The sequence below is a fragment of the Erinaceus europaeus genome, chromosome 12 (assembly GCF_950295315.1).
Source record: "Erinaceus europaeus chromosome 12, mEriEur2.1, whole genome shotgun sequence".
Taxonomy (NCBI): Eukaryota; Metazoa; Chordata; class Mammalia; order Eulipotyphla; family Erinaceidae; genus Erinaceus; species Erinaceus europaeus.
The window spans coordinates 99,873,972-99,896,723 of NC_080173.1; the positions used below are offsets into that span (position 1 = coordinate 99,873,972).

Here is a 22,752-nt window from a genome sequence, read left to right on the forward strand (position 1 = left end):
GGTGACCACTAGGACAGGACAGCTCACTAGCCAGGCCATGGGCAGACCTGTGCCTGTGTGTGGATGGAAGCAGCACATGGACCCCTCCCCAGCTGGGCCTCAGGACCAGAGTGGCCAGTCCCCCTTGACCTCTTGGCACCCAAACCAGATGGAACGACCCTCCCCAAATGGCTGGCTCTCCTCCTATTGGCGAGTTAGCAGGTCCTAACATAGAGCCTGTGGGGAGGGGGCTGGGTGAGTGCACACATTACAATGTGCAAGGACCTGCTTCAAACTCCCAGTCCCCACTCTGTCTCTTCCTCTTGATTTCTCTCTGTCTAAATTAATAAATAGAAGTCTTAACTTACCTGCAGGGGAGTCGCTTCACAGGCGGTGAAGCAGGTCTGCAGGTGTCTGTCTTTCTCTCTTCCTCTGTCTTCCCCTCCTCTCTCCATTTCTCTCTGTCCTATCCAACAACTACGACAGCAACAATAATAACTACAACAATAAAACAACGAGGGCAACAAAAGGGAATAAATAAATAAACATTTTTTTAAAAAAGTCTTAACTTGGGAGCCAGGCGGTGGTACAGCGGGTTAAGTGCACGTGACGCAAAGCCAAGGACCAGCTTAAGGATCCCGGTTCGAGCCCCTGGCTCCCCACCTGCAGGAGAGTCAATTCACAAGCGGTGAAACAGGTCTGCAGGTGTCTGTCTTTCTCTCCCCCTCTCTGTCTTCCCCTCCTCTCTCCATTTCTCTCTGTCCTATCTGACAACAACATCAATTACAACAACAATAATAACTACAACAATAAAAAACAACAAGGGCAACAAAAGGGAAAATAAATCTTTAACAGTTTTTTAAAAATAAAAAAATTATTTTATAAAAAATCTTTTTAGGGAGTCGGGTAGTAGCACAGAGGGTTAATTGCAGGTGGCACAAAGCGTTAGGGATCCGGTTCAAGCCCTGGCTCCCCACCTGCAGGGGAGTCGCTTCACAGGTGGTGAAGCAGGTCTGCAGGTGTCTGTCTTTCTCTCCCCCTCTCTGTCTTCCCCTCCTCTCTCCATTTCTCTCTGTCCTATCCAACAACGACAACAACAATAATACCTACAACAAGAGCAACAAAAGGGAATAAATATTTTTTTAAATCTTTTTATTTATTATTGGACAGAGACAGAGAAGTTTAGAGGGAGGGGGAGATAAAGAAGGAAAAAGACAGAGACACCTGCAGCCCTGCTTCACCACTCCTGAAGCTTTCCCCCTGCAGGTGGGGGTTAAGGGCTCAAACTCGAGTCCTTGTGCATGTCAGTGTGTGCATTTAACTGGGTCACCACCACCAGGTCCCCTAGATATATTCTTTTAAATATTTCTTCCTTGTGGGACTATGTGAAAGCTTGGTAGAGCTTAGGTAAAACTCCCCTGATCCATGGATGGAGGTCTGGAAAAGACGCCCCTTGTTAGCTTCCCTCATAGAGATGAGCCAAGGGGGAAAGTCTCCCGGACTCAGTTTCCCCTTGTAAGACTCTCAAGCCCACAGAAATCCCAGTTTCTCCCTGTTAGCAGCAGGTCACATGGCTGCCTGCTTTAAGGTTCATTCACAAAGGAGAAACACACTTCATCTTACACCCCAACACCAGACAGTGAAGCCTCAAAACACTATTTCCTTATGTCTCTTGATATCTATGATTTACATCAAGCCTTGTTTATCTTCTATCTCACCCTACTGGTTTGACCCCTATGCTTCTTTCAAATGCCTTTAGATAATTAACCTGTTTGCATCATGGAGAATAATTGTCTTGACCTTTATGTATCTGCATCAATTCTTGTCATACCAGCCCCCTACCACAGGGGCAAGCTGACCTTTAAGAAACCTGTAATTTCTGACGTATTTGAAAAATGTTCTTTGTTTAAATCTCTATATAAACCCAAGCCCACTGAATAAATTGAGAGTGTTCGTATCAGAATCCTCCCCGAGTCTCTTTCTTTATCATGTAGTCTCTTGAGCTAGTGACAGAGTCTCGGTAAGCCTACCTTCCCGGCTGGAGTCACCCCACGTGAGCCCCAGCACTTCTTTTCTTTAATTTTTTTAAAAAAATTATCTTTATGTATTGGCTAGAGCACCGCTATGTTCCAACGCTGGGGAGCCAGAGACGACCCAAACTGCCCCTGCGGCTCCAGACAGACTATGACCCACATAGTCAACGACTGCCACCTCTCCAGATTCAAAGGAGGTCTCGAGACTTTACATCAGGCTCAACCTGACGCTGTCGACTGGCTACGGAAGAAGGGCAAACGCTAGAAGAAGAATAAGGCTAGAGACAGGCAGACTGAGAGGGAAGGGGAGATAGAGAGGAAGAGAGACAGAGAGACACCTGCAGTACTGCTTCACCACTTGTGAGTGGGGAGAGGGAGGAGGCTCGAACCCAGGTCCTTGGGCATTGTAACACGTTCAACCAGGTGCACCACCACTTGGCCCCTCTTCCTCCACCTTCTCCTCCTCCTTTTAATATCTATTTCTTAATGGGAGAAAGAGAGAAGAGGGGGAGTCGGGCTGTAGTGCAGCGGGTTAAGCGCATGTGGCGCCAAGGGCAAGGACCAAGGTATAAGGATCCCGGTTCGAGCCCTGGGTTCCCCACCTGCAGGGGAGTCGGGGAGTCGCTTCCCAGGCGGTGAAGCAGGTCTGCAGGTGTCTGTCTTTCTCTCCCCCTCTCTGTCTTCCCCTCCTCTCTCCATTTCTCTCTGTCCTATCCAACAATGATGACATCAATAACAACAATAACAATAAGCACAACAATGATCCAAACAACAAGGGCAACAAAAGAGGAAAATAATAAAATAAAATAAAGAAGAGAGGACCAGAGTGACCCTCTGGCCCACATGATGCCGGGGACCGAGCCCAGGAGAGCCCAAACTACCCACTGTGCCACCCCCCTGGGCTGTCATATGAAATAAATCAAAGAGCGTTCGAGGCAACATTTCCACGTGTTGAGCGGCAGGGAGCAGTGCGGCAGGTGGCGGGCATGCCGGACGTCTGTCCCTAGGACTGCGCCGTCCTCCCCCCGTGTGGGGACAGAGGCCTGGCCCGGGGCCGCACGCGTGTCGAGGCGCCGGGTGGGCAGACGGCTCGGCCGGGCGGCGGGGACCGGGGTCGCGGGGGGGGGGGGGGCTCAGGGGCTGCGCGCGCCCACCGGGTCTGTGCCCGGCCCGGCCCGGCCCAGGGGCTGCTCGCGCCCACCGGGTCTGTGCCCGGCCCGGCCCGGCCCAGGGGCTGCTCGCGCCCACCGGGTCTGTGCCCGGCCCGGCCCGGCCCAGGGGCTGCGCGCGCCCACCGGGTCTGTGCCCGGCCCGGCCCGGCCCAGGGGCTGCTCGCGCCCACCGGGTCTGTGCCCGGCCCGGCCCGGCCCAGGGGCTGCTCGCTCCCACCGGGTCTGTGCCCGGCCCGGCCCTGCCCAGGGGCTGCTCGCTCCCACCGGGTCTGCGCCCGGCCCGGCCCGGCCCAGGGGCTGCGCGCTCCCACCGGGTCTGTGCCCGGCCCGGCCCGGCCCAGGGGCTGCTCGCGCCCACCGGGTCTGTGCCCGGCCGGCCCGGCCCAGGGGCTGCGCGCGCCCACCGGGTCTGTGCCCGGCCCGGCCCAGGGGCTGCTCGCTCCCACCGGGTCTGTGCCCGGCCCGGCCCGGCCCAGGGGCTGCTCGCGCCCACCGGGTCTGTGCCCGGCCCGGCCCGGCCCAGGGGCTGCGCGCGCCCACCGGGTCTGTGCCCGGCCCGGCCCGGCCCAGGGGCTGCTCGCGCCCACCGGGTCTGTGCCCGGCCCGGCCCGGCCCAGGGGCTGCGCGCGCCCACCGGGTCTGTGCCCGGCCCGGCCCGGCCCAGGGGCTGCGCGCGCCCACCGGGTCTGTGCCCGGCCCGGCCCGGCCCAGGGGCTGCTCGCTCCCACCGGGTCTGTGCCCGGCCCGGCCCGGCCCAGGGGCTGCTCGCTCCCACCGGATCTGTGCCCGGCCCGGCCCAGGGGCTGCGCACGCCCACCGGGTCTGTGGCCGGCCCGGCCCAGGGGCTGCACGGTCCCACCGGGTCTGTGCCCGGCCCGGCCCGGCCCAGGGGCTGCGCGCGCCCACCGGGTCTGTGCCCGGCCCAGCCCGGCCCAGGGGCTGCTCGCGCCCACCGGGTCTGTGCCCGGCCCGGCCCAGGGGCTGCTCGCTCCCACCGGGTCTGTGCCCGGCCCGGCCCGGCCCAGGGGCTGCTCGCGCCCACCGGGTCTGTGCCCGGCCCGGCCCAGCGCCGGCTCGCGCCCACCGGGTCTGTGCCCGGCCCGGCCCGGCCCAGGGGCTGCTCGCGCCCACCGGGTCTGTGCCCGGCCCGGCCCAGCGCCGGCTCGCGCCCACCGGGTCTGTGCCCGGCCCGGCCCGGCCCAGGGGCTGCTCGCTCCCACCGGGTCTGTGCCCGGCCCGGCCCGGCCCAGGGGCTGCGCGCGCCCACCGGGTCTGTGCCCGGCCCGGCCCAGGGGCTGCTCGCTCCCACCGGGTCTGTGCCCGGCCCGGCCCGGCCCAGGGGCTGCTCGCGCCCACCGGGTCTGTGCCCGGCCCGGCCCGGCCCAGGGGCTGCGCGCGCCCACCGGGTCTGTGCCCGGCCCGGCCCGGCCCAGGGGCTGCTCGCGCCCACCGGGTCTGTGCCCGGCCCGGCCCGGCCCAGGGGCTGCGCGCGCCCACCGGGTCTGTGCCCGGCCCGGCCCGGCCCAGGGGCTGCGCGCGCCCACCGGGTCTGTGCCCGGCCCGGCCCGGCCCAGGGGCTGCTCGCTCCCACCGGGTCTGTGCCCGGCCCGGCCCGGCCCAGGGGCTGCTCGCTCCCACCGGATCTGTGCCCGGCCCGGCCCAGGGGCTGCGCACGCCCACCGGGTCTGTGGCCGGCCCGGCCCAGGGGCTGCACGGTCCCACCGGGTCTGTGCCCGGCCCGGCCCGGCCCAGGGGCTGCGCGCGCCCACCGGGTCTGTGCCCGGCCCAGCCCGGCCCAGGGGCTGCTCGCGCCCACCGGGTCTGTGCCCGGCCCGGCCCAGGGGCTGCTCGCTCCCACCGGGTCTGTGCCCGGCCCGGCCCGGCCCAGGGGCTGCTCGCGCCCACCGGGTCTGTGCCCGGCCCGGCCCAGCGCCGGCTCGCGCCCACCGGGTCTGTGCCCGGCCCGGCCCGGCCCAGGGGCTGCTCGCTCCCACCGGGTCTGTGCCCGGCCCGGCCCGGCCCAGGGGCTGCTCGCTCCCACCGGGTCTGTGCCCGGCCCGGCCCGGCCCAGGGGCTGCGCGCGCCCACCGGGTCTGTGCCCGGCCCAGCCCGGCCCAGGGGCTGCTCGCGCCCACCGGGTCTGTGCCCGGCCCGGCCCAGGGGCTGCTCGCTCCCACCGGGTCTGTGCCCGGCCCGGCCCGGCCCAGGGGCTGCTCGCGCCCACCGGGTCTGTGCCCGGCCCGGCCCAGCGCCGGCTCGCGCCCACCGGGTCTGTGCCCGGCCCGGCCCGGCCCAGGGGCTGCTCGCTCCCACCGGGTCTGTGCCCGGCCCGGCCCGGCCCAGGGGCTGCTCGCGCCCACCGGGTCTGTGCCCGGCCCGGCCCGGCCCAGGGGCTGCTCGCTCCCACCGGGTCTGTGCCCGGCCCAGCCCAGGGGCTGCGCGCGCCCACCGGGTCTGTGCCCGGCCCGGCCCAGGGGCTGCGCGCCCACCGGGTCTGTGCCCGGCCCGGCCCAGGGGCTGCTCGCGCCCACCGGGTCTGTGCCCGGCCCGGCCCGGCCCAGGGGCTGCTCGCTCCCACCGGGTCTGTGCCCGGCCCGGCCCAGGGGCTGCGCGCTCCCACCGGGTCTGTGCCCGGCCCGGCCCGGCCCAGGGGCTGCTCGCTCCCACCGGGTCTGTGCCCGGCCCGGCCCAGGGGCTGCGCGCGCCCACTTGGTCTGTGCCCGGCCCGGCCCGGCCCAGGGGCTGCTCACTCCCACCGGGTCTGTGCCCGGCCCGGCCCGGCCCAGGGGCTGCTCGCGCCCACCGGGTCTGTGCCCGGCCCGGCCCAGGGGCTGCGCGCGCCCACCGGGTCTGTGCCCGGCCCGGCCCAGGGGCTGCGCGCGCCCACCGGGTCTGTGCCCGGCCCGGCCCAGGGGCTGCTCGCTCCCACCGGGTCTGTGCCCGGCCCGGCCCGGCCCAGGGGCTGCTCGCGCCCACCGGGTCTGTGCCCGGCCCGGCCCAGCGCCGGCTCGCGCCCACCGGGTCTGTGCCCGGCCCGGCCCGGCCCAGGGGCTGCTCGCGCCCACCGGGTCTGTGCCCGGCCCGGCCCAGCGCCGGCTCGCGCCCACCGGGTCTGTGCCCGGCCCGGCCCGGCCCAGGGGCTGCTCGCTCCCACCGGGTCTGTGCCCGGCCCGGCCCGGCCCAGGGGCTGCGCGCGCCCACCGGGTCTGTGCCCGGCCCGGCCCAGGGGCTGCTCGCTCCCACCGGGTCTGTGCCCGGCCCGGCCCGGCCCAGGGGCTGCTCGCGCCCACCGGGTCTGTGCCCGGCCCGGCCCGGCCCAGGGGCTGCGCGCGCCCACCGGGTCTGTGCCCGGCCCGGCCCGGCCCAGGGGCTGCTCGCGCCCACCGGGTCTGTGCCCGGCCCGGCCCGGCCCAGGGGCTGCGCGCGCCCACCGGGTCTGTGCCCGGCCCGGCCCGGCCCAGGGGCTGCGCGCGCCCACCGGGTCTGTGCCCGGCCCGGCCCGGCCCAGGGGCTGCTCGCTCCCACCGGGTCTGTGCCCGGCCCGGCCCGGCCCAGGGGCTGCTCGCTCCCACCGGATCTGTGCCCGGCCCGGCCCAGGGGCTGCGCACGCCCACCGGGTCTGTGGCCGGCCCGGCCCAGGGGCTGCACGGTCCCACCGGGTCTGTGCCCGGCCCGGCCCGGCCCAGGGGCTGCGCGCGCCCACCGGGTCTGTGCCCGGCCCAGCCCGGCCCAGGGGCTGCTCGCGCCCACCGGGTCTGTGCCCGGCCCGGCCCAGGGGCTGCGCGCGCCCACTTGGTCTGTGCCCGGCCCGGCCCGGCCCAGGGGCTGCTCACTCCCACCGGGTCTGTGCCCGGCCCGGCCCGGCCCAGGGGCTGCTCGCGCCCACCGGGTCTGTGCCCGGCCCGGCCCAGGGGCTGCGCGCGCCCACCGGGTCTGTGCCCGGCCCGGCCCAGGGGCTGCGCGCGCCCACCGGGTCTGTGCCCGGCCCGGCCCAGGGGCTGCTCGCGCCCACCGGGTCTGTGCCCGGCCCGGCCCGGCCCAGGGGCTGCTCGCTCCCACCGGGTCTGTGCCCGGCCCGGCCCAGGGGCTGCTCGCGCCCACCGGGTCTGTGCCCGGCCCGGCCCGGCCCAGGGGCTGCTCGCGCCCACCGGGTCTGTGCCTGGCCCGGCCCAGGGCCTGCTCGCGCCCACCGGGTCTGTGCCCGGCCCGGCCCAGGGGCTGCTCGCGCCCACCGGGTCTGTGCCCGGCCCGGCCCGGCCCAGGGCCTGCTCGCGCCCACCGGGTCTGTGCCCGGCCCGGCCCGGCCCAGGGGCTGCTCGCTCCCACCGGGTCTGTGCCCGGCCCGGCCCGGCCCAGGGGATGCTCGCTCCCACCGGGTCTGTGCCCGGCCCGGCCCGGCCCAGGGGCTGCTCGCGCCCACCGGGTCTGTGCCCGGCCCGGCCCTGCCCAGGGGCTGCTCGCGCCCACCGGGTCTGTGCCCAGCCCGGCCCAGGGGCTGCTCGCGCCCACCGGGTCTGTGCCCGGCCCGGCCCGGCCCAGGGGCTGCGCGCGCCCACCGGGTCTGTGCCCGGCCCGGCCCGGCCCAGGGGCTGCTCGCGCCCACCGGGTCTGTGCCCGGCCCGGCCCGGCCCAGGGGCTGCTCGCTCCCACCGGGTCTGTGCCCGGCCCGGCCCGGCCCAGGGGCTGCTCGCTCCCACCGGGTCTGTGCCCGGCCCGGCCCGGCCCAGGGGCTGCGCGCGCCCACCGGGTCTGTGCCCGGCCCGGCCGGGCCCAGGGGCTGCTCGCGCCCACCGGGTCTGTGCCCGGCCCGGCCCGGCCCAGGGGCTGCGCGCGCCCACCGGGTCTGTGCCTGGCCCGGCCCGGCCCAGGGGCTGCGCGCGCCCACCGGGTCTGTGCCCGGCCCGGCCCGGCCCAGGGGCTGCTCGCTCCCACCGGGTCTGTGCCCGACCCGGCCCAGGGGCTGCTCGCGCCCACCGGGTCTGTGCCCAGCCCGGCCCAGGGGCTGCTCGCGCCCACCGGGTCTGTGCCCGGCCCGGCCCGGCCCAGGGGCTGCTCGCGCCCACCGGGTCTGTGCCCGGCCCGGCCCGGCCCAGGGGCTGCTCGCGCCCACCGGGTCTGTGCCCGGCCCGGCCGGGCCCAGGGGCTGCTCGCGCCCACCGGGTCTTTGCCCGGCCCGGCCCGGCCCAGGGGCTGCTCACTCCCACCGGGTCTGTGCCCGGCCCGGCCCGGCCCAGGGGCTGCTCGCGCCCACCGGGTCTGTGCCCGGCCCGGCCGGGCCCAGGGGCTGCTCGCGCCCACCGGGTCTGTGCCCGGCCCAGGGGCTGAGCGCGCCCACCGGGTCTGTGCCCGGCCCGGCCCGGCCCAGGGGCTGCTCGCGCCCACCGGGTCTGTGCCCGGCCCGGCCCGGCCCAGGGGCTGCTCGCGCCCACCGGGTCTGTGCCCGGCCCGGCCCGGCCCAGGGGCTGCGCGCGCCCACCGGGTCTGTGCCCGGCCCGGCCCGGCCCAGGGGCTGCTCGCGCCCACCGGGTCTGTGCCCGGCCCGGCCCGGCCCAGGGGCTGCTCGCTCCCACCGGGTCTGTGCCTGACCCGGCCCAGGGGCTGCTCGCGCCCACCGGGTCTGTGCCCAGCCCGGCCCAGGGGCTGCTCGCGCCCACCGGGTCTGTGCCCGGCCCGGCCCGGCCCAGGGGCTGCTCGCGCCCACCGGGTCTGTGCCCGGCCCGGCCCGGCCCAGGGGCTGCTCGCTCCCACCGGGTCTGTGCCCGGCCCGGCCCGGCCCAGGGGCTGCTCGCGCCCACCGGGTCTGTGCCCGGCCCGGCCCGGCCCAGGGGCTGCTCGCGCCCACCGGGTCTGTGCCCGGCCCGGCCCGGCCCAGGGGCTGCTCGCTCCCACCGGGTCTGTGCCCGGCCCGGCCCGGCCCAGGAGCTGCGCGCGCCCACCGGGTCTGTGCCCGGCCCGGCCGGGCCCAGGGGCTGCTCGCGCCCACCGGGTCTGTGCCCGGCCCGGCCCGGCCCAGGGGCTGCGCGCGCCCACCGGGTCTGTGCCCGGCCCGGCCCGGCCCAGGGGCTGCTCGCGCCCACCGGGTCTGTGCCCGGCCCGGCCCGGCCCAGGGGCTGCTCGCTCCCACCGGGTCTTGTCCCGGCCCGGCCCAGGGGCTGCGCGCGCCCACCGGGTCTGTGCCCGGCCCGGCCCAGGGGCTGCGCGCGCCCACCGGGTCTGTGCCCGGCCCGGCCCAGGGGCTGCTCGCGCCCACCGGGTCTGTGCCCGGCCCGGCCCGGCCCAGGGGCTGCTCGCTCCCACCGGGTCTGTGCCCGGCCCGGCCCAGGGGCTGCGCGCTCCCACCGGGTCTGTGCCCGGCCCGGCCCGGCCCAGGGGCTGCTCGCTCCCACCGGGTCTGTGCCCGGCCCGGCCCAGGGGCTGCGCGCGCCCACTTGGTCTGTGCCCGGCCCGGCCCGGCCCAGGGGCTGCTCGCTCCCACCGGGTCTGTGCCCGGCCCGGCCCGGCCCAGGGGCTGCTCGCGCCCACCGGGTCTGTGCCCGGCCCGGCCCAGGGGCTGCTCGCTCCCACCGGGTCTGTGCCCGGCCCGGCCCAGGGGCTGCGCGTGCCCACCGGGTCTGTGCCCGGCCCGGCCCAGGGGCTGCGCGCGCCCACCGGGTCTGTGCCCGGCCCGGCCCAGGGGCTGCTCGCGCCCACCGGGTCTGTGCCCGGCCCGGCCCGGCCCAGGGGCTGCTCGCTCCCACCGGGTCTGTGCCCGGCCCGGCCCAGGGGCTGCTCGCTCCCACCGGGTCTGTGCCCGGCCCGGCCCGGCCCAGGGGCTGCTCGCGCCCACCGGGTCTGTGCCTGGCCCGGCCCAGGGCCTGCTCGCGCCCACCGGGTCTGTGCCCGGCCCGGCCCGGCCCAGGGGCTGCTCGCTCCCACCGGGTCTGTGCCCGGCCCGGCCCGGCCCAGGGGCTGCTCGCTCCCACCGGGTCTGTGCCCGGCCCGGCCCGGCCCAGGGGCTGCTCGCGCCCACCGGGTCTGTGCCCGGCCCGGCCCGGCACAGGGGCTGCTCGCGCCCAACGGGTCTGTGCCCAGCCCGGCCCAGGGGCTGCTCGCGCCCACCGGGTCTGTGCCCGGCCCGGCCCGGCCCAGGGGCTGCTCGCGCCCACCGGGTCTGTGCCCGGCCCGGCCCGGCCCAGGGGCTGCTCGCTCCCACCGGGTCTGTGCCCGGCCCGGCCCGGCCCAGGGGCTGCGCGCTCCCACCGGGTCTGTGCCCGGCCCGGCCCGGCCCAGGGGCTGCGCGCGCCCACCGGGTCTGTGCCCGGCCCGGCCCGGCCCAGGGGCTGCTCGCTCCCACCGGGTCTGTGCCCGGCCCGGCCCAGGGGCTGCGCGCGCCCACTTGGTCTGTGCCCGGCCCGGCCCGGCCCAGGGGCTGCTCGCTCCCACCGGGTCTGTGCCCGGCCCGGCCCGGCCCAGGGGCTGCTCGCTCCCACCGGGTCTGTGCCCGGCCCGGCCCGGCCCAGGGGCTGCTCGCTCCCACCGGGTCTGTGCCCGGCCCGGCCCGGCCCAGGGGCTGCTCGCGCCCACCGGGTCTGTGCCCGGCCCGGCCCGGCACAGGGGCTGCTCGCGCCCAACGGGTCTGTGCCCAGCCCGGCCCAGGGGCTGCTCGCGCCCACCGGGTCTGTGCCCGGCCCAGCCCGGCCCAGGGGCTGCTCGCGCCCACCGGGTCTGTGCCCGGCCCGGCCCGGCCCAGGGGCTGCGCGCTCCCACCGGGTCTGTGCCCGGCCCGGCCCGGCCCAGGGGCTGCGCGCGCCCACCGGGTCTGTGCCCGGCCCGGCCCGGCCCAGGGGCTGCTCGCTCCCACCGGGTCTGTGCCCGGCCCGGCCCAGGGGCTGCGCGCGCCCACTTGGTCTGTGCCCGGCCCGGCCCGGCCCAGGGGCTGCTCGCTCCCACCGGGTCTGTGCCCGGCCCGGCCCGGCCCAGGGGCTGCTCGCTCCCACCGGGTCTGTGCCCGGGCCGGCCCGGCCCAGGGGCTGCTCGCGCCCACCGGGTCTGTGCCCGGCCCGGCCCGGCCCAGGGGCTGCTCGCGCCCACCGGGTCTGTGCCCGGCCCGGCCGGGCCCAGGGGCTGCTCGCGCCCACCGGGTCTGTGCCCGGCCCGGCCCGGCCCAGGGGCTGCGCGCGCCCACCGGGTCTGTGCCCGGCCCGGCCCGGCCCAGGGGCTGCTCGCGCCCACCGGGTCTGTGCCCGGCCCGGCCCGGCCCAGGGGCTGCTCGCTCCCACCGGGTCTGTGCCCGACCCGGCCCAGGGGCTGCTCGCGCCCACCGGGTCTGTGCCCAGCCCGGCCCAGGGGCTGCTCGCGCCCACCGGGTCTGTGCCCGGCCCGGCCCGGCCCAGGGGCTGCTCGCGCCCACCGGGTCTGTGCCCGGCCCGGCCCGGCCCAGGGGCTGCTCGCGCCCACCGGGTCTGTGCCCGGCCCGGCCCGGCCCAGGGGCTGCTCGCGCCCACCGGGTCTGTGCCCGGCCCGGCCCGGCCCAGGGGCTGCTCGCTCCCACCGGGTCTTGTCCCGGCCCGGCCCAGGGGCTGCGCGCGCCCACCGGGTCTGTGCCCGGCCCGGCCCAGGGGCTGCGCGCGCCCACCGGGTCTGTGCCCGGCCCGGCCGGGCCCAGGGGCTGCTCGCGCCCACCGGGTCTGTGCCCGGCCCGGCCCGGCCCAGGGGCTGCGCGCGCCCACCGGGTCTGTGCCCGGCCCGGCCCGGCCCAGGGGCTGCTCGCGCCCACCGGGTCTGTGCCCGGCCCGGCCCGGCCCAGGGGCTGCGCGCGCCCACCGGGTCTGTGCCCGGCCCGGCCCGGCCCAGGGGCTGCGCGCGCCCATCGGGTCTGTGCCCGGCCCGGCCCAGGGGCTGCGCGCGCCCACCGGGTCTGTGCCCGGCCCGGCCCAGGGGCTGCTCGCGCCCACCGGGTCTGTGCCCGGCCCGGCCCGGCCCAGGGGCTGCTCGCTCCCACCGGGTCTGTGCCCGGCCCGGCCCAGGGGCTGCGCGCTCCCACCGGGTCTGTGCCCGGCCCGGCCCGGCCCAGGGGCTGCTCGCTCCCACCGGGTCTGTGCCCGGCCCGGCCCAGGGGCTGCGCGCGCCCACTTGGTCTGTGCCCGGCCCGGCCCGGCCCAGGGGCTGCTCGCTCCCACCGGGTCTGTGCCCGGCCCGGCCCGGCCCAGGGGCTGCTCGCGCCCACCGGGTCTGTGCCCGGCCCGGCCCGGCCCAGGGGCTGCGCGCGCCCACCGGGTCTGTGCCCGGCCCGGCCCGGCCCAGGGGCTGCTCGCGCCCACCGGGTCTGTGCCCGGCCCGGCCCGGCCCAGGGGCTGCTCGCGCCCACCGGGTCTGTGCCCGGCCCGGCCCGGCCCAGGGGCTGCTCGCGCCCACCGGGTCTGTGCCCGGCCCGGCCCGGCCCAGGGGCTGCGCGCTCCCACCGGGTCTGTGCCCGGCCCGGCCCGGCCCAGGGGCTGCGCGCGCCCACCGGGTCTGTGCCCGGCCCGGCCCGGCCCAGGGGCTGCTCGCTCCCACCGGGTCTGTGCCCGGCCCGGCCCAGGGGCTGCGCGCGCCCACTTGGTCTGTGCCCGGCCCGGCCCGGCCCAGGGGCTGCTCGCTCCCACCGGGTCTGTGCCCGGCCCGGCCCGGCCCAGGGGCTGCTCGCTCCCACCGGGTCTGTGCCCGGCCCGGCCCGGCCCAGGGGCTGCTCGCGCCCACCGGGTCTGTGCCCGGCCCGGCCCGGCCCAGGGGCTGCTCGCGCCCACCGGGTCTGTGCCCGGCCCGGCCGGGCCCAGGGGCTGCTCGCGCCCACCGGGTCTGTGCCCGGCCCGGCCCAGGGCCTGCTCGCGCCCACCGGGTCTGTGCCCGGCCCGGCCCCGGGGGCGGGGTGGCGGCTGCAGTACCGCGGGCGGCCACGGGGGGCGGCCTCGGGCAGGTCCCGCCGCAGCCGTCGCGGGCGGCCAGGCGGGGGCAGTGCGGCGCGAGCAGGATGGCGCTCGGGGGCAGACCCCAGGCCCTCAGGCGGACCCCCCTGCACCCCCCGGCGCTGCCCGGGCCCCGCGCGGCTCTCCTGCTGCTGCTGCTGCTGCTGCTGCAGCCCCTGCTGCGGCCCATGGGCGAGCCCCGCACCCGCACCCGCACCCGCACCCGCACCCGCAGCGCCTCCCCGCAGCCCCCCGGCCAGCACCCCCGGCCCGCGCCGCTGGTCAGCCCGACCCCGGGGCCCGACCCGGAGGACGAGGACGAGGACGACTTTTTCCCGAGTGAGTGCGGGGGGGTGGGGGGGCTGAGGAGGCCACCTTGGGGTGCTGGCCGCCACCTGGGTGGGGGCAGAGGCGGGAGCCCGTGCAGCCTCCGGGGCAGGCTGTGCTTTGGTTTTGTCTGTCTGTTAGTTTATTTTATCTTATTTTAATTTATTTTCCCTTTTGTTGCCCTTGTTTTTATTATTGTGGTGGTTATTATTGTAGTTGCTATTGACGTCGTTGTTGTTGGCTAGGACAGAGAGAAATGGAGAGAGGAGGGGAAGACAGAGACGGGGAGAGACAGACAGACACCTGCAGACCTGCTTCACCGCCTGTGAAGCAACTTCCCCTGCAGGTGGGGAGCCGGGGGCTTGAACTGGGATCCTCACGCCGGTCCCTGCGCTTTGCACCGCCTGCGCTTAACCCGCTGCGCTACCGCCCGACCCCCTTGTTTGTTTGTTTGTTTGTTTGTTTTTTAACCGGAACTCTGGTTTATGGTGGTGGTGGTGCCGGGGATTGAACCTGGGTCCTGGGAGCCTCAGGCAGGAGAGTCTCTTTGCAGAACCATTATGCTGTCTCCCCCGCCCCCGGGCGTGGTTCCTAACCTCCTGAACAGGTGGTCCAGTGGGGGCTGCTGCCTGCCCAGGCCCTGCCCGGCCCCTGGGGCCAGCTCCAGCCAAGGACTTTGGGGGTGTCCAGCACAGAGCTGGGGGGCCGCGCCCCTGCACCTGTGTCCCGCTGAGCCGTGGCTTTCAGGCAGGGGTGAGACCCTGAGTGTGAGAGGAGCTTCCTGCCCGGGGACCCTGCCCACAACCAGCTGCGTGTGTGCTCACAGGCCTCCCCTGGGCCAGCCTCTGAAATGCAGGTGGGGGAGCTGGAGAGACAGCCCACCCTCTACAACACCTGCCTGGCGCTGCCCCTGGGGCCCCGCGTCAAGCCGGGACGCCCCAGAGGAGTCTCTGCTGTCTCTCCTCTTCATCTCTCTTCAGAACAGAGACACCCAGAGTGGTGAAACTGAGCTTGTTTAATAAAACAAAGCTGGAGTTGGGGGAAAAAATCAAAATAAAACCAAATCAAACGAGGCAACGGGCAGCCCTGGCTCAGGGCCACTCAGAGTGTCTGCAGGCAGGCGTCTGGGTGTGGGCTGCTGCCCCCCCCCCGCCCCGTCCTGAGCAGAAAACTCGGGTGGCTGTGCCAGCCAACCCGCCCTCCTGCAGCCGGCGAGCAGCCTGTGGTCTGCGGTCTGCTGTGATAATCCCTGCTAACCCTCGGGGCTGGATGGGGCTGGATGGGACGGCGAGCCGGGCCAGGCAGGTGGTGGCAATCGGAGGCTCATCCTGCTTGAAGCCTGTGCTTCCCGGGGAGATGGGCAGCCCCTCCTTCCTGCTGGGACCCCCAGGGTGCCTGCTCTTACACACATTTCCTGTCAAGGCACCTGGCTCTCTGCTGAACCAGGGGAGGGGTCCTCGGGCACCTGGCTCAATCTGTCCTGAACGAGGGGAGGGGTCCTCGGGCACCTGGCTCTCTCTCTCCTGAACGAGGGGAGGGGTCCTCGGGCACCTGGCTCTCTCTCCTGAATGAGGGGAGGGGTCCTCTGGCACCTGGCTCTCTCTCTCCTGAACGAGGGGAGGGGTCCTCGGGCACCTGGCTCTCTCTCTCCTGAACGAGGGGAGGGGTCCTCGGGCACCTGGCTCTCTCTCCTGAATGAGGGGAGGGGTCCTCGGGCACCTGGCTCTCTCTCTCCTGAACGAGGGGAGGGGTCCTCGGGCACCTGGCTCTCTCTCCTGAATGAGGGGAGGGGTCCTCTGGCACCTGGCTCAATCTGTCCTGAACGAGGGGAGGGGTCCTTGGGCACCTGCCTCTCTCTCCTGAATGAGGGGAGGGGTCCTCAGGCACCTGGCTCTCTCTCTCCTGAATGAGGGGAGGGGTCCTCGGGCACCTGGCTCTCTCTCCTGAATGAGGGGAGGGGTCCTCTGGCACCTGGCTCAATCTGTCCTGAACGAGGGGAGGGGTCCTTGGGCACCTGGCTCTCTCTCCTGAATGAGGGGAGGGGTCCTCTGGCACCTGGCTCAATCTGTCCTGAACGAGGGGAGGGGTCCTTGGGCACCTGCCTCTCTCTCCTGAATGAGGGGAGGGGTCCTCAGGCACCTGGCTCTCTCTCTCCTGAATGAGGGGAGGGGTCCTCGGGCACCTGGCTCTCTCTCCTGAATGAGGGGAGGGGTCCTCGGGCACCTGGCTCTCTCTCCTGAATGAGGGGAGGGGTCCTCGGGCACCTGGCTCTCTCTCCTGAATGAGGGGAGGGGTCCTCGGGCACCTGGCTCTCTCTCCTGAATGAGGGGAGGGGTCCTCGGGCACCTGGCTCTCTCTCCTGAATGAGGGGAGGGGTCCTCGGGCACCTGGCTCTCTCTCCTGAATGAGGGGAGGGGTCCTCGGGCACCTGGCTCTCTCTCCTGAATGAGGGGAGGGGTCCTCGGGCACCTGGCTCTCTCTCCTGAATGAGGGGAGGGGTCCTCGGGCACCTGGCTCTCTCTCCTGAATGAGGGGAGGGGTCCTCCGGCACCTGGCTCTCTCTCCTGAATGAGGGGAGGGGTCCTCGGGCACCTGGCTCTCTCTCCTGAATGAGGGGAGGGGTCCTCCGGCACCTGGCTCTCTCTCCTGAATGAGGGGAGGGGTCCTCGGGCACCTGGCTCTCTCTCCTGAATGAGGGGAGGGGTCCTCCGGCACCTGGCTCTCTCTCCTGAATGAGGGGAGGGGTCTTCAGGTTCCCTGATCTCTCTCTCCTGAGCCAGGGGAGGGGTCCTCGGGCACCTGACATTCTCCTTGAGTCATGGGAGGGGTCCTAAGGCACCTGGCTCAATCTGTCCTGAACGAGGGGAGGGGTCCTCGGGCATCTGGCTCTCTCTGTCCTGAATGAGGGGAGGGGTCCTCGGGCATCTGGCTGTCTCTCCTGAGCCAGGGGAAGGGTCCCCAGGGAGGGAGAGGGCTGTGCCGTGGCTGAAGTCAGGGGAATCAGATGGAAGCACAGATAGCTGGTGAAGGGACTGGCCAGAGGTGAGGGGCCCATGATGGACCATGTTTGGGGAGCACTGAGGCTCGTGGGGCCAGAGACCCCCGTCCACGTGTGGCCGGCACAGTCACACAGTGACCCGTGGAACGGCACATCCCGGGAGAAGCAGGAGACCAGTCTGGGGGTGGGGGGTGCGAGAGGGCGGCCAGAGGCCCTCTGTCCTCATCCTCACTAAACTGTGCCCCTTCCCCTCAGCCTGCGGCAAGTCCTACGAGCCTGACATCACGCTCACCTACCCGGAGGCCGTGGCTCGGCGCTGGCCCTGGATGGTGAGTGTGAGGGCCAACGGCGTGCACATCTGTGCGGGCGCCATCATCGCTCACCGCTGGGTCCTGACCATCGCCCACTGCCTGACCCAGTGAGTTGGCCCCTGGGGCAGGGGCAGGGGGTCTGGAGTCCCGGGGGTGGTGAGGGGCCTTTTGCCACTTGTTCTGTCAGCAGCAGCTGTGCCCTCTGCTGGACTCGGAAGTCCCAGCACCAGCCTCGCCGAGCTCCAAGCATGTGGGTGGAGGGCTGGGTCCTGTAAGTTCCTTCCTAAGAGTCCTTTAAAAGAGAGAGAGACAGTGAGAGAGGAGAGGGGAGGGGAGGGGAGGGGAGGGGAGGAGAGGAGAGGAGACAGACTGACTTATTCAGGAGAGAGACAGAAAGGAGAAAGAACCAGAGCATCACTCTGACATATGCCATGCCAGGGGTTGAACTCGGGACCTCATGCTTGTGAGTCCAGTGTTTTATCTACTATGTCACCTCCCAAGCCAGAGGCTCCACACATTGTTGCCCTCATCCAGCCCCTCGGTCATCTCGCAGATAAAGAGTTGGAGCCTTGGAAACCACCGCCCAGGCTGCCTTCCTCCTCCCCACGTTCTTCAAGTAATTTTCCAAGGACGGCAAGACGGCTCACTTGGGCGGTGTGCCGCTTTGCTATGCCGTGTGTGCGCTCCAGATTGCAGCCCAGTCCCTGCTGTCTACAGCCTTGGTGCTGTGGTAGCTTTCCCTCTCTCTGTCCGTCCTTTTTTTTTTTTTTTTTTTTCCACCAGTGTTACTGCTGGGGCTCAGTACCTGCTCTACAAATCCACTGCTCCTGGAGGCCATTTTCCCCCTTTTGGGGGGGGTCTGTTTTACTTGACAGGACAGAGAAACTGAGAGAGAAGGGGGATATGGAGAAAGGGTGAGGAATGTGGACACTTGCAGACCTGCTTGGTGACGGGTCCCCCCTGCAGGTGGGGCTTATATATATATATTTCCTTTTAATTAGTGATTTCATATTGATTTACAAAATTATGAGATAACGGGTCTAATGCCACACTGTTCCCACCATCAGAGTTCCGTGTCCCCATCCCCTCCATTAGAGATTTCAAGGGGAGAGGTCGGGCAGCAGCACAGTGGGTTAGGCGCACGTGGCGCAAAGCACAAGGACCGGCGTAAGGATCCCAGTTCGAGCCCTCAGCTCCCCACCTGCAGGGGGGTAGCATCACAAGTGGGTGAAGCAGGTCTGCAGGTGTCTGTCTTTCTCTCCTCCTCTCTGTCTTCTCCTCCTCTCTCCATTTCTCTCTGTCCTATCCAACAACAAGGACATCAATAATAACAATAATAACCACAGCAACCGGGAGTCAGGCTGTAGTGCAGCGGGTTAAGCGCAGGTGGCGCAAAGCACAAGGACCGGCATAAGGATCCCGGTTGGAGCCCCCGGCTCCCCACCTGCAGGGGAGTCGCTTCCCAGGCGGTGAAGCAGGTCTGCAGGTGTCTGTCTTTCTCTCCCCCTCTCTGTCTTCCCCTCCTCTCTACATTTCTCTCTGTCCTATCCAACAATGATGACAAGAACAATAATAATAACTACAACAATAAAAAACGAGGGCAACAAAAGGGAATAAATAAAAAAAAATTAAAATAAAATAAAATAACCACAGCAACGATTAAAAAAAAAAAAACAACAAGGGCAACAAAAGGGAAAAAAATAGCACTGAGCCCTGGAGGCAAAAAAAAAAAATAGAAAAGACAAGAAAGGACGGAAGGGAGGCATTGCAGTGGCCCTCCCTAAGTCACAGATAAGGGCTGGCTACTACTTCTGTAACTGTCTATATTTCTAGATGTTTGTCCTCTTTTCCCTCTGTGGTCCTGCCTTCTCTTCCTTTCTTTTTTTCTTCTTCTTTCCCTCCTCCAGGGTTATTGCTGGGCTCGGTGCCTGCACCATGAATCCACCGCTCCTGGAGGCCATTTTTCCCCCCTTTTGTTGCCCTTGTTGTAGCTTCGTTGTGGTTATTATTATTGCCCTTGTTGACGCAATTCGTTGTTGGACAGGACAGAGAGAAATGGAGAGAGGAGGGGAAGACAGAGAAGGGGAGAGAAAGACAGACGCCTGCAGACCTGCTTCACCGCCTGTGAAGCGACTCCCCTGCAGGTGGGGAGCCGGGGGCTCGAACCGGGATCCTTACGCCGGTCCCTGCGCTTTGCGCCACCTGCGCTTAACCCGCTGCGCCACCGCCCGACCCCCCTTCTCTTCCTTTCTAAGTCACATCTACACCTATTGCTACTTCTGAGTGTCCTTCCTTTATTCCCTCTTTTCTCTCTTGAGTCCTGATGGAATTGGACTTTAGAGCCCTCTGGTCATCTTTCCCCAGCTGGGAGGCTGGACCCAAATTCTTTATGGGGAGCAGAAGGTGGGAGCTCTGGCTTCTGTCACTGCATCTCCACTGGACATGGGTGTTGGCAGGTGGATCCACACCCCCAGCCTGTGTCTGTCTGTCCCTAGTGGGGCAGGGCTCTGGGGAGGGGAGGTTCCAGGACATATGGGTGAGGGCGTCTGCCCAGGGAAGGTAGGATGGAATCTTATGCTACTAAAACTGTATTATTATTTTTAATTATATTTATTTATTAATGGGAAAGATAGGAAAAGAGAGAAAGAACGAGGCATCACTCTGGTACATGTGCTGCCAGGCACTTAGCTCAGGACCTCATGCTTGGAGAGTCCAGTGCCTTATCCACGGCACTACCTTCCGGACCACCTAAAACTATATTTTTATTTTTTTATATTTTATTTATTTATTAATGAGAAGGATAGGAGGAGAGAGAAAGAATCAGACATCACTCTGGTACGTGTGCTGCCAGGGATTGAACTCAGGACCTCCTGCTTGAGAGTCCAACACTTCATCCACTGTGCCACCTCCCGGACCACTAAAACTGTAATTTTAAATGTACGTGTACCAGCAGTGGACCCTAGGGCCATAGGCATGTGCTCAGCTGTGAGCTCTAACTGCCAAGCCACCTCCCTGCCCTGCCCACAGCTGCTCCTCCCAAGGCTCCTGTGTGCTGTGGGCCTTCCTTCATTATGCTGAGGGCCGTCTGTGTGTCTCTGAGACTAGGCCCTGCCCTGGGCCTGGGGACAAGGGGGTCAAGTCGCTCCTCTGGGCTGCAGGGGAAGTCAGCTAAGTAGACCGATGTTAGCAGGTCGGTGTCAGGGCCTGGGGGGGCTCCCAGGATGCCTGTGGGTGCCCCCATCCCAGGGCTGACAGAGAGCCCCGGGGCATGCTGGGAGGGGAGGTGGAGGGCAGGGCTGCAACCTTTCAGGGCCCAGAGTTTGGACCCCGAGTAGATACCCCATCTCCGCCGCCTCCTAGCTATGCAGTCCCAGGCCTCCCTGTAGCTGGGTTCTCCCTCCGTAAGCCAAGGTGGGGGGGGGGGTCGGACAGCCCGCTGTGTGGGGCCCTGTGGTGAACAGGAGGCTCTGGGGGCCTGAGGCAGGTGGGTGCCCACTGGACTATCCTGGGTGGCAGTGAGGTGGTGGGCAGGGGTGGCGCACCTGCAGCCCGACGGTCAACCCCTCTCCTGCTTCCCCAGGAGCGATGCAGTCTACTCAGTGCGGGCAGGGAGCCCCTGGGTCGACCGCACGGCAAGCACGGGCTCGGACATCCCCGTGGAGCAGGTCATCGTCAACAGGCAATACCGGTCCCACCGCCGCTGGTCATGGGTGGGCAGGGTCCAGGACCTCGGGCTCCTCAAGCTGCAGCAGAACCTCAGCTACAGCAGGTATATCTGGCCCATCTGCCTGCCGGACTCACACTTCGTGCTGAAGGACAAGTCCCACTGCACGGTGACGGGCTGGGGACTCCCCAATGCCAACGGTGAGTGAGCAGAGCAGAGCCTCCCCAGATCGGGGGTGGTGGGGCCCTGGGTGCAGGCCGGGTCTGCTGTGGGCAGATGTCTCTGAGACACCTCCCTCAGGGAGCCCACTGCCCTTCCTGCCGGACTCTCAGAGGTCTTCTTCCCCTTGAGGGTCTCTGCAGTGAATGCATCAAGGCCGTCATGACCTTCGGGAAGCCGGGTTGTCCTGGAACGAGCAACCCAGCCCAGGGAGTGTCAGCAGGGCTTCCCTGAAGCAGAGAGAGGCAGCCAGCCGCAGCCTGCCATCTGCACGCTAACCAGGGATGGGAGCAGTCTGCACACAGCTCCTCTGTCCCCCGTGGTCCCTGGTCTCTCTCCTCAGTTCAGAGGCACAGCCAGAGGGCAGGAGCATTGTCCCAGCCCAGGCCTACGAGCCTCAGAAAGGCGCAGGCCTCCCAGGGGACCCCCTGAGCCTCTCCTTCGAGAAGGGTGTCTCCCTGCAGCCTTGGACAGCCTGAGGGCGGGCAGCCAGGTCACCCCTGCCACGGGGGGTATCCTGTCCCCCAGAAGCTCAGAGTCAGAGATGATTATCTGGAGTCAGAGATGAACTGGCATGGCGTGTAGCTAGAGGAGGCAGTCCCCTGAGGGGACAGTGGGGGACGCTCAGGAGAGAATGAGGCCTTTGGCAAAGACTTGCAGAGAAGGAGGGTAGGAGTCTGAATTCGCTAGGCAGACTGGCATCAGGGACAGAAGGAGCCCGCATGCTGGGTGCTGGGTGCTGGGTGCTGGGTGCTGGATGCAGGCTGCAGGCTGCAGGCTGCAGGGAGGGATGCCAGCAAGGCCATGGAGGACAGGCAGGCAGCAGGGAGCAGGGAGACAGAGGAACCCTGGGGTGGGGACGGGGAGGTGGGTCAGCCGGGGCCAGGATAGGAGACCTGGCTGGAGGCGGGGAGGCCCGGGCAGCATCGAGGGCACAGAGCCTCTGTCCCCCAGGCCTGCTGCCCCAGTTCCGGACCCTTCAGGAGAAGGAAGTCACTGTCATGAACAGGAAGGAGTGTGACAACTTCTACCACAAGTTCTCCAAGGTGCCCGCTCTGATCCGGATTGTCACGGCCCAGATGATGTGCATACAAGACCAGGACAGGGAGAAGTTCTGCTACGTGAGCACTGCCCCTCTCCTCCGAGGCCCTCCCAGAAGTGGGGATGCAGGGCCGGACCATGTGGGGCAGGGAGGCGGGCGGAGGACAGCCAGGGCTGACCCAGTGGGGAGCCTGGGCAGAGACAGGGAGGCTGGAGAGGTAGGGGTGAGGGGTGAGGGAGGGTGAGGGTGAGGGTGGAGGGTGCAGATGGCAGCGGAGGGCAGGGCTGGTGGGAAGAGCTCTGAGGAGGGTCTCCGGGGGTTGGAGCCCCCTCCATGGGATGCTGTTTGGGTTCAGGAGAGCTGCCACGAGGGCACCTTTACTTGTCCCTGGACTGGCGTCCGCCTCAGGCCACACCCAGTTCTCCCCGTGCCCCTGTGCCCACAGGAGAGAAGCGGTGAACCCTTGGTCTGCTCTGTGGAGGGCACATGGCTGCTGATGGGGATCATGAGCTGGGGCCCCGGCTGCAACGAGAGTGCGGCCCCGCTCATCTTCCTGAGGACCACCTCCTACAAGCCCTGGATCTGGGAGGTGCTCAGTGGGCAGCCTCCGCCTGCCCAGGCCAGGGCCCTGCTCCTGGCCCTCCTGCTCCCCCTCGGCCTCCTTGCTGCCCGCTGATGCCCGTGCCCACCCGTGCCCAGGCCCCCTCATGGTCTCTGCCTGGAAAATGCCCCTCGAGCGGGCAGAGACTAGGTGCTCAATTAAACACTTCTCAAGCTTCCTCTTTCCTGGGCCTGCTGACTGGGAAATGTGTGGACCAGATTTGGCGGGGGTGGGGGGGTGTTCTGGAAGGTGACGACCTCCAGGGTCTGCCACCGTCTAAAGGCTCAGAGTGACTCTTACGGAAGGTGGTGGGAGGGACCGGGTGGTGGCCCACCTGGCTGAGCGCACAGGTTACAGTGCACAAGGACCCGAGCCTCTGGTCCCCACCTGCAGGGGGAAGGTTTTGCAAGTGGTGAAGCAGGGCTACAGGTGTCTCTCAGTCTCTCTCGTTCTCTGTCTCTATCCTGTAAATGAAGCTAATAA

General features: G+C 69.3%; 1 protein-coding gene across 1 annotated transcript; it reads left to right on the top strand.

The window, feature by feature from the left end:
• Positions 1-13,172: 13,172 nt before the first annotated feature.
• On the top strand, positions 13,173-22,447 carry PRSS50 (serine protease 50). Its single transcript, XM_060204914.1, has 5 exons — positions 13,173-13,446; positions 16,688-16,850; positions 20,324-20,607; positions 21,581-21,747; positions 22,114-22,447. The coding sequence occupies exons 1-5, from the start codon at positions 13,173-13,175 to the stop codon at positions 22,342-22,344; spliced, it is 1,119 nt and encodes a 372-aa protein (XP_060060897.1). The 3' UTR covers positions 22,345-22,447.
• The last annotated feature ends 305 nt before the right edge of the window (positions 22,448-22,752 follow it).